Source organism: Corythoichthys intestinalis, chromosome 1 (assembly GCF_030265065.1).
Source record: "Corythoichthys intestinalis isolate RoL2023-P3 chromosome 1, ASM3026506v1, whole genome shotgun sequence".
NCBI lineage: Eukaryota > Metazoa > Chordata > Actinopteri > Syngnathiformes > Syngnathidae > Corythoichthys > Corythoichthys intestinalis.
This window is the reverse complement of record NC_080395.1, coordinates 22,651,441-22,661,573: the sequence shown is the minus strand read 5'-3', so window position 1 is coordinate 22,661,573 and position 10,133 is coordinate 22,651,441. Positions and strand designations below refer to the sequence as shown.

The window sequence follows — 10,133 nt, the reverse complement described above, 5'->3', positions numbered from 1 at the left end:
TTGAAAGTCCGACCTGTATCACCGTTAGCATAACATTAAACTGTGTGAATTTTCTAACCTGCAAAACTTGAGTAGGGAGCTGCTTAGAGAGAAGTGTCCTCCTGTATGTATTTTCTACTGTTAATTAAACTGTGAGAAATGTAGTGAACGGTGGTTTATCCCTTTCTCCCTGTATAAATCAATACAGATGCATTTTGCATTAATTCAATTAATTAGGTTTATATTCGTAAGAAATGTAGCCCTGACCCCATTCAGTCGATCTGTTTGGTCTTATTAATGTCCTGTCCCCAGCAAAAAGTGTACATGCAGGTTATGCTTTTATATCATCCCTACCAATGTTGAGACCAAACCTATGCCCTTGTATTTAAGTATATCTTTTCATGGGACAACACTGACAAAATGAGACTTTGACACAATGAAAAGTAGTCTGTGTGCAGCTTATATAATAGAGTTAATTTATTTTCCCCCTCAAAATATAACCATTAATATTTAAACCCCTGGCAACAAAAGTGAGTACACCCCTTAGTGAAATTTGTCAATATTAACATACAACATGTCAATTATTTGTGTGGCCACCACTATTATCCAGAACTGCCTTTATTCTCCTGGGCATGGAGTTGACCAGAGCTTTACAGGTTGCCACTGGAATGCTCTTCCACTCCTCCATGACGACGCTGCGGAGCTGCCAGATATTTGACACTTTGCGCACCTCCACTTTCCGCTTGAGGATCCCCCAAAGATGTTCTATTGGGTTCAAGTCTGGAGACATGCTTGGCCAGTCCATCACCTTTACCCTCAGCCTCTTCAGTACAGCAGTGGCAGTGACGTGCGGTCAGGGGAGGCAGGTGAGGCAGAGCCTCACCTGTCATCATGACAAAAAAATAATTATAGCATCAAATTTATATTAATATTTGTCCATTGCTCTTAATGTATGACTCATTTCAAACATTTTTTTATAGTCAAAATCGCTGAATTTGCTCATTTCCTGTTCAAATAACGAAATGAAACGAGAGGTGCGGCAGCAACTAGTAAAGCCTCACCTCTGATTGCGCAATCCATAACAAACTGGGTTGATACATGGAATTGGAGCATGCTGGTTGCCGTACATCTGCATGTCGCCATTATAATGTTTCCAGATACGTTTATTTGACCTGATTTTCCACAGTCTGGCTAATGTCTTTAACCCTTAAAGTTTAATGTTTGTTAGCAACGTATTTAGTTTTGCTGATGGGAAATAAAACCGCAGTGAAAAGGCACAGGTTGCGGCAGATAGTACGCTGCCGCACAGAAAGGGGGCGAACGTGAGCCAACAGGTAATGGCGCCAGGCGAATCAAGTGCACTGCGGCGAGCCGTTTTGTATTGTTTACTACGTCGACATCGGACTCCCAAAATGGAAGAGGATTATATATCCAAACTTTAAAAATTCTCAAAACTGGACTTTCAGTCAAAAGTGGACCTGATTAACAGAGGAAGACCAACGCCGGAGCTAAAAGGTTTGCTTCAAACTACGGGACAGTCTAAGATAACTCGCTCTTTTCAAACGGAGTGGTACACCCGAAAAGACTGGCTGTGTGGCTGTCCTTCGAAAAACTGCCTTTACTGCTTCCCATGCCTTTTGTTCTCAACTTGTGCCAATGTCTGGACTAACACGGGATATTGTGACATGAAAAATTTACCACGAAGTCTCAGCAAACATGAGAGATCGTACACTCACATTCAAAGCCAGACTGCTTTAAAATTTTTTGGAAGCTCAAGGATCGATTTGGCTTTGAACGAACAGCGGCGGCTCAACGTTAGCACCCACAATGCTAGGGTAAAGGAGAACCGTGAGATTTTGAAAGACCTCATTAATGCAACCTGCTTCTTAGCTAAGCAGGAGTTAGCATTTCGTGGTAACGATGAGAGGGCAAGCTCTACTAATCGTGGCAATTATGTCGAACTTTTATACGCTTTTGCTGAGAAAGATGAGAGGTTAGCTAGACATTTGGACACATCCACTGTGTTTTCTGGCTTGTCAAATAGAATACAGAACGATCTAATTGAAGCAATCGGTGATGTGATACAGTCGGAATAGGACCGATTCAGGACAACTTTCCTCCCTGGCGATCATCTCCATTGAGGCGGAGAGACTTTTAAAACTAAAGGAAAATAAGGAGGACTTTTACAACAAAGTAACTGAGGTTTTTGTGGCGAAGGGCAGGCGCATGGACTTCATCTACAAATAAAGGTAAGACCACAGTTTTCATTTTAATCTTAATATTTTAAAACTAAATTTTGGCCTTAAATAAAATATACTTTTTCTTTTCATGCTTTTTGTTGAGCAATCTGTATTAAATTGATTTAAGTATCAGATTCAAGTTTTAAAAACAACTGAATATTTCACAAAAGGTCAAAATTGAAATCTGTGGTTTTGTACACCACTCTGTACTCATTTATGTTGTATGAACTAAAGACTTGCGATGGAAATTCCAACACATGGAGAGTGTAGCGCAAATGCACGTTATTTTCTACCTTTACGTATCTGTAATATGTACCGTGTGTGTGTGTTTTGTGAAGAATGCTGATGAGATATGAAATAACCAGTAGTTAATTGAATAAGCTATCCTTTTTGGTTATATATTTGTAAATCTGACACTTAAGGAGTCAGTGCCTCACCAACCACGAACCTCACCGCACGTCACTGAGCAGTGGTCATCTTTGAGGTGTGTTTTGGGTCATTGTCATGCTGGTTTTATAGTGGGCAGGGCAGCTTTAAACCACTCATCAGTGATTGGCCACTAACTTGACTTATATTGTTTGGTAAAAATTGGTTTCTATTGCTCTTTAAGTCACCTTAGGCATACTAGGGTTCACTTATTTTTCCCCTGTCATTGTTTGCATGCTATCCTCATTAAAATATGAAAATGTTTGGGTGGTTTTATTTAAAGCACTGTTTTTTTTTTTCCATCTGTGTGACTTTGACAAAAGCTCACATTTGATGGTGATTTTATGCAGAAATGTGAGAAATTCCAAAAGTTTCAGATACTTTTTCCTACCACTGTATAGCAAAAAAAAAAAACAACTGAAAAGATTATGCTGTGCACTTTCAACACTGCTTTGGTGAAACAAAGTAATAAATTAATTTGACTAGATTACTGTGTACATACTGTATGTTTTTGCCGTTTCTCGACTCTTAAGTACATCTTGAGAGCCACTGTTGTGCTTGTTTGCTTACCTTGTATGTTGGTCTTACTAAAACTCTCTTTCACAAACACACACATTGACCTCTCAACAGATGTGTGAAAATCTTTGTTCTACAATAATAAGACATCAGAGTTTAATTATTTGCATACATTTTCATGATAACTGGGTGTTTCTGATGAGGACACCAAAAGGCACTTTATATTGATAATGACCCCACTGGTAATGAAGTTTCATGAACTGAACCTACTGTATTTTCGAATCAATTTGGCCAAGTGGTTCGGAGCTTCACAAGATGCTTCATTGGCCATGACACGCATCCAGTATAATTTGGCCTTTAAATGCCAATTGCAACCCATTGCCCATTGACATCCAAATTATTGAAATTATTGGATAGATGTCCACTTTCCCTAAGGGCAGGAGTCCCCAAACTACAGCGCGCGGGCCGGATACGGCCCGCCACCACATTTGGTCCGGCCCCCTGAACGATTTTTTTCTTCTTTTCAATAGTGTTATTTATTTGCTGCCTTTTTTCTGTGAAGAACCCAGAGAGGGTTTTTTGGTTATTATTAGGGCTGTCAAACGATTAAAATTGTTAATCGAGTTAATTACAGCTTAAAAATTAATTAATCGTAATTAATCACAATTCAAACCATCTATAAAAAATGCCATATTTTTCTGTAAATTTTTGTTGGAATGGAAAGATCAGACACAAGACGGATATATACAGTGGGGAGAACAAGTATTTGATACACTGCCAATGGGAAAACCCATTGGCAGTGTATCAAATACTTGACGCTGTACTTGACACTGTACATTCAACATACGGTACATAAGTACTGTATTCGTTTATTATAATAATAAATCAACAAGATGGCATTAACATTATTAACATTCTCTTAAAGCGATCCATGGATAGAAAGACTTGTAATTCTTAAAAGATAAATGTTAGTACAAATTATAGAAATTTTATATTAAAACCCCTCTTAATGTTTTCATTTTAATAAAATTTGTAAAATTTTTAAACAAAAAATAAACTAGTAGCTCGCCATTGCTGATGACAATAATTACACAATGCTCATGGTGCTGAAACACATAAAATTAGTCGCACCCAAGCGCCAGCAGAGGGTGACAAAACACCAAAAACACAAGTAACAAATGGACATGACACTGTGCTGTCATTTTAATCTGAGCGGGACATGTGCGTTAAACGCATCAAATATTTTAACGTGATCAATCTAAAAAATTAATTACCGCCCGTTCACGCGATAATTTTGACAGCCCTATATATTTTATTATTATTTATTTTTATTTTTTTTAAATTTTATTTACTTTTGTTCTGTGAAGAATTCAGAAAGGGTTATTTGATTGTGGCTTTCTGAAAAACAATGAATTTTTACATTTAGGCACTCCTGCAATCGTCACACTTTTTCTGTTACAAACTGACCCGGCCCCTCATCAGAGAAGGAAAAAGTTATGTGGCCCTTACAGGAAAAAGTTTGGGGAGCCCTGCCTAAGGGCGTTCCAGTTTTCTTTTCCTCTTCATTCAGTCTTGACGCTAGAGGAGGCGGGGCTCGTCCGGCGCCCTCAAAGTGTTGTTTTTCTCTGAGGGCCAGAAGTGGGTATAAATGCTTGATATTAATTCCGTTACAGTTACTTTTCGACTAATTTTTTAGACTAACTTTTGGTGAAAAATGTACTTCTAGGCGTCATTTCACCACCAAAAAATGCTACTCTTACTCTGCTACTTTGGCCTACAATAGAGTCTTTCGTTACTTTACCAAAGGTAGGTGGCCAAAAATTGCTACATCTGCTCTTGTACGACAAGCTAGACGGAACACATAACCCCTCAAAGTCCAAAATGGATTAGCCGTCTACTCGTGGTAAACATATTTCAATTCATGTCAGAAAACAACTGGTCGCAGTTTGGTGGCAGAGTGTTAGACCTTCCCCTTGAACTCCACCGGCCAGTAGCGGCGTTGCTGCAAAACACCAGTGGGCGAACCTCCTCAAATTCAGTTTGCCCGTAGCGCCGACACCCGGTGCTCTTGACGTCGTCGAAAAGTATGTAGGACCGAACTAAATCTGAAGGAGACCAAACGGGCTCGTCTTCTAAAAATGAACATTTGGGAGGACTCGCCCTTCTTGACGCCAAGCACCAAACGTTGTTCTTAGCTGTACAATTAAATGCTGAAGAAAGACACAAAGAATCGGAATTCAACGTGAATAAACACTGACAAGCAACATTGTTTCGATCTTACTAGAGAGTCTTCAGTTGATAGCTGGGATCCTTATGGATGTCCAATAAGACCCTCTTTCCTTTTTCTCCTATTTGATTGCCCCACAGATCCAGCTCTTGAAGATGGGAGGGGTTTAACTTGAGCGCCTCGGCCAAAAAAATGCATCCTTTATCGGTGATCCGGCAGGTGTTCAGCCTGCAATTAATCAGATAATTGCCTGAGGTCAGGAAGGCAACCTGGAAGATTACGAACAGGAGGAGCTCTTTACCAAAGTTCTTTTAAGATGCACTGTGGACTGGCCAGTCCTTTCGAGAGGATCTCAACCCCCTCGTCCCACAGATTGTTATGCCTCAGGTCCAGATGCCTCAGTTTGGATGAAGAGCTGAGAACGGAAGCCAGTAGGTGACAGCTGCCTTTTTCCAGGTTACAATTGAATAGCCTGGAGCACACAAGCAGGAGGAGGTCGTGAAAGTGAGCCAAACATAAGACCTGCTGACTTTAGTATGCTCCCTTGAATAATAATAACAGATTTTATTTCAAGATGCACGACTAGACGACCCCCCCCCAAAAAAGTGGAAATCACAAAATCCAATGACAATTTTGAAATCAGTTCGTTTTATCGATACTATGCGTTTTATTTCCTAGTGATGATGTCACCAACAGGAAGGCTCATGTGCTGGCTGTGACGCAGTCTTCGTTTGTTTGGGATGTCAAGAAGGACGATCATCTCATATGACCCCGATAAGTCAATTGTTCCTTTTGCTAATAACAGCAGTAGAGATGTCCCGATGGTCCGATCACGTCATTTTCAAAGTATCGGAATCGGCAAAAAAATATCGGCCATGCCTTTTTAAATATATATATATATTTTTTAATTAAATTTTTTTTAAATTGTATTTAACATTAAAACATAATATGTCACACTCATCGAGAGTCTTTAGGCTTACGGTAGGGTTATCAAATTTATCCCAATAACAGCGGTAATTAATTTTTTTACAAAATGTATCAGGTTAAATATTTAACGCAATTAATGCATGCACTGCACGACTCACTCATGCAGTGTCGCGCTCAATCTGTAATGGTGCTGTTTTACCTATATTGAGAGATTAAAGGCCGTGTATAATGAGTACAGTGAATTTTGGCAGCCTCTGGAGCCTTTTTTTAATTGGCTAAAGCTTAACAATCCCTCCCCCTACGAGTACAAACATCATGGGAAGCAATGTGGGGAAGCAAGGTAACAACTGATCTTTTTCTTAACACTTTAAGTTATTTCCCAACGCAGAGAAGATATATCAATTGGTAGCACTACGCACAGTCATGGTTCCACTTCCCATCATGCATTTTGCCATGACTACTGTATCATTAACTGAAAGCTCAACAAATACACTAGGTGGCAATATTTAGTCACAAGTCTTTCTATCCATGGATCCCTCTCACAGAAAGAATGTGAATAATGTAAATGCCATCTTGAGGATTTATTGTAATAATAAACAAATACAGTACTGTATGTTGAATGTATATATTCGTCCGAATTTTATTCATTTTTTTCTTAATGCATTGCCAAAATGTATATGATCGGGAAAAATTATCGGGAATGATTGGAATTGAATCGGGAGAAAAAAAAAAAAAAAAAAAAACAGCAATCGGATCAGGAAATATCGGGATCGGCAGATACTCAAACTAAAACGATCGGGATCGGATCGGGAGCAAAAAAAAACATGATCGGAACAACTCTAAACAGCAGTGATTGTTTTGATTGGTCGACCGGAACCACAGAAGATAATGAACAGGAGGAGCTCTTTACCCCAGGAACTGTAAGATGCAGTGTGGGCTGGCCAGTCCTTTGGTGAGGATCTCGAACCCCTCGTCCGACAGATTGTTGGAGCTCAGGCCCAGCTCTTGAAGATGGGAGGGGTTTAACTTGAGAGGCTCGGCCAAAAAAACGCACCCTTTATTGGTGATCCCACAGTTGTCCAGCCTGCAAAAAAAAATTAATTACCTTTAAAAGTTACCAAGATTCTCCTGAAAGTAATGTTTCGTCTGCCTTTTCCTTGGCTAATAACAGCAGTGATTCTGTTGATTGGTCGACCGAAACCACAGAAGAATATGAAGAGGAGGAGCTTCTTACTTGAGGACTTTTAAGATGCAGTTTGCGCTGGCTAGTTCTTTTGAGAGGATCTCAACCCCCTGATCACATAGAACGTTGCTGCTCAGGTCCAGCTCTTGAAGATGGGAGGGGTTTAACTTGAGCGCTTCACCCAAAAAAACACATCCTCGCTTCATGATTCCGCAGCGTTCCAGCCTGCAACAAATGAGTTAATTACCTGTTTAACGTTGTGAAGGTTCTATTGAAAGTAACGTTTTATCTGCCTTTTCCTTGGCTAAGACCAACAGCGATTCTATTGATTGGTCGACCCCATAAGATTATGAATAGGAGGAGCTCCTTACTTGAGGTCTTGTAAGATGCAGTGTGGACTGGCCAGTCCTTTCGAGAGGATCTCAACCCCCTCATCCGACAGCTCGTTATGACTCAGGTCCAGATGCCTCATTTTGGATGGAGAGCTGAGAACGGAAGCCAGCAGGCGACAGCTGCCTTTGTCCAGGCGACAATCACTAAGACTGGAGAACACAGGCAGGAGGCAGACGTGAGCCAAACATAACGCCTGCTGACTTTAAGATGCTGCCTTGAACCATATTAATAAATAAGAGCAAATCACAACACCCAATGACGAATTTGAAAACTGTTCATTTTATCGATATTATTTATTTTCTACTGATGATTTCACCAACAGAAACGCTCATGTGCTGGCTGTGACAGTCTTCGTTTGTTTTGGATGTCGTCAACAAGGACGTTCGTGTCATGGCTTGAGTTATGTCTCGTTAAGTTTTTGCCCTATTGTTTCTTGTCCATGTGAATACCCATTGATTTCGCCAGTTGTGGCCTGCTCATTGCATACCTGTCAACCCGAGGCCGTTGGCAATCTTACAAATTGTGACGTATGCCCTTACAAAATGGTGACTAATCTTACAACTTTGTAAATAGCGTGCAATATGAAACAAAAATAAAACTCAATTTTTAAAATATTATGAATTTATTGGTAATATTGGTCACATAGTGCCTGGTGTGATCATTATCTTCAGCTACATCATGATTACTAAAATTTAACAGTGACTTTTGTTATAATTGTATGTATGTAGCACTTTTGGCAATTTCTATCATGTCTTGTGATGGCTGCACTTCATGGCACTTCGGCTCGCAATTCAGCTTGACTTGAAGGTAGTTCGCTAGTGTGTCCAATTGTAAATTAAAAAAAGGTCAGTTGATAAAATTAACTTACCGAAGCAATCTTTGAGTCAGGGAACATTTCTTTCGTCACAGCATAGCTTTTCATTCTGCAGACTTCATCTTTATTACCAGTGTTGTTAATCTTACTTTAAAAAAGTAATTAATTACAGTTACAAATTACTTCTCCCAAAAAGTAATTGAGTTAGTAACTCAGTTACCTGAATGTAAGAGTAATTAGTTACTTGGCAAAGTAACTGGTGTTACCTTTCATGTTTTTTTCCTTCATTTAAAAAAAAAACAAAACAAAACAAAAAAAAAACAGTAACCTTTGCTATGTTTGGAAGTCATTTAATGTTGTGAATCAACCGTTATAGTAGTTAAAATTGCTCCTGTTTTTGCATTAGTTCCCTTCTGTCTACTTTCGACAAGTGAATTGTAAAGTTTTAAAACTGTTTCATCATTTAAAGTAGGGTTGTTCCGATTATGTTTTTTTGCTCCCCATCCGACCCCGATCGTTTTAGTTTGAGTATCTGCCGATCCCGATATTTCCCGATCCGATTGCTTTTTTTTTTTGCTCCCGATTCAATTCCAATCATTCCCGAAAATTTTTCCTGATCATATACATTTTGGCAATGCATTAAGAAAAAAATGAATGAAACTCTGACGAATATAGACATTCAACATACAGTACACAAGTACTGTATTTCTTGATTATGACAATAAATCCTCAAGATGGCATTTACATTATTAACATTCTTTCTGTGAGGGATCCACAGATAGAAAGACTTGAAATTCTTAAAGGATAAATGTGACTTTGTATATTGTGACTAAATATTGCCATCTAGTGTATTTGTTGAGCTTTCAGTAAATGATACTGCAGCCATTTAACTTCTGCCCAAATGCATGATGGGAAGTGCAGCCATGACTGTGCGTAGGGGCACCAATTGATATATCTTCTCAGCGTTAGGAAAGAACATAGGGTGTTAAGAAAATGATCAACTTCTACCTCTCTTGTCTCCCACGTTATTTTTAATTGCTGAGAGAGGTATTGTAAGGCTTTAGCCACATAAAAAATGGCTCCAAAGGCTGCCAAAATTCTCTCTATTCATTATACGCTGCCCTTTAGCGCTATCTATAGGTAAAACGGCGTCTTTATAGATTGAATGCGACAATGCGTGAGTGGGTCGTGCAGCGCATGCGTTATAATTATTTAACGTGATTAATTTAAAAAATTAATTACCGCCGTTAACGCAAAAAAATTGATAGCCCTACTTTAAGCCAAAACTACTCTGGATGAGTGTAAGACATTTTGTCTGTAACGTTAAATACAATTAGAAAACGATTAAAAAAAAATATATATATATATATATATATCAGAGGTTGCGCTAGACTTTTTCGTTGTCTGTCATTTTGACTGACAGGGTAA

At 39.1% G+C, this 10,133-nt stretch overlaps 2 protein-coding genes across 6 annotated transcripts in view; one reads left to right on the top strand and one right to left on the bottom strand.

Annotated features, from left to right (window-relative positions):
• The first annotated feature begins 915 nt into the window (after positions 1-915).
• LOC130906696 (serine protease 23-like) overlaps positions 916-10,133 on the top strand; it is a 70,189-nt gene continuing 60,971 nt past the window's right edge. Inside the window, exon 1 of the mRNA XM_057821281.1 lies at positions 916-2,228. The gene's annotated coding sequence lies outside the window, so the exon portion shown is untranslated. The remainder of the gene's footprint in view (positions 2,229-10,133) is intronic.
• LOC130906259 (NACHT, LRR and PYD domains-containing protein 14-like) overlaps positions 1,967-10,133 on the bottom strand; it is a 26,968-nt gene continuing 18,801 nt past the window's right edge. For all 5 annotated transcript variants that reach the window (XM_057820581.1, XM_057820663.1, XM_057820418.1 and 2 more), the window contains 6 exons: positions 7,870-8,040; positions 7,550-7,723; positions 7,226-7,399; positions 5,690-5,860; positions 5,443-5,616; positions 1,967-5,371 (listed from right to left, as the gene is read on the bottom strand). In XM_057820581.1, the coding sequence (XP_057676564.1) occupies positions 5,365-5,371; positions 5,443-5,616; positions 5,690-5,860; positions 7,226-7,399; positions 7,550-7,723; positions 7,870-8,040 (871 nt within the window). In that variant the 3' untranslated portion in view covers positions 1,967-5,364. The remainder of the gene's footprint in view (positions 5,372-5,442; positions 5,617-5,689; positions 5,861-7,225; positions 7,400-7,549; positions 7,724-7,869; positions 8,041-10,133) is intronic.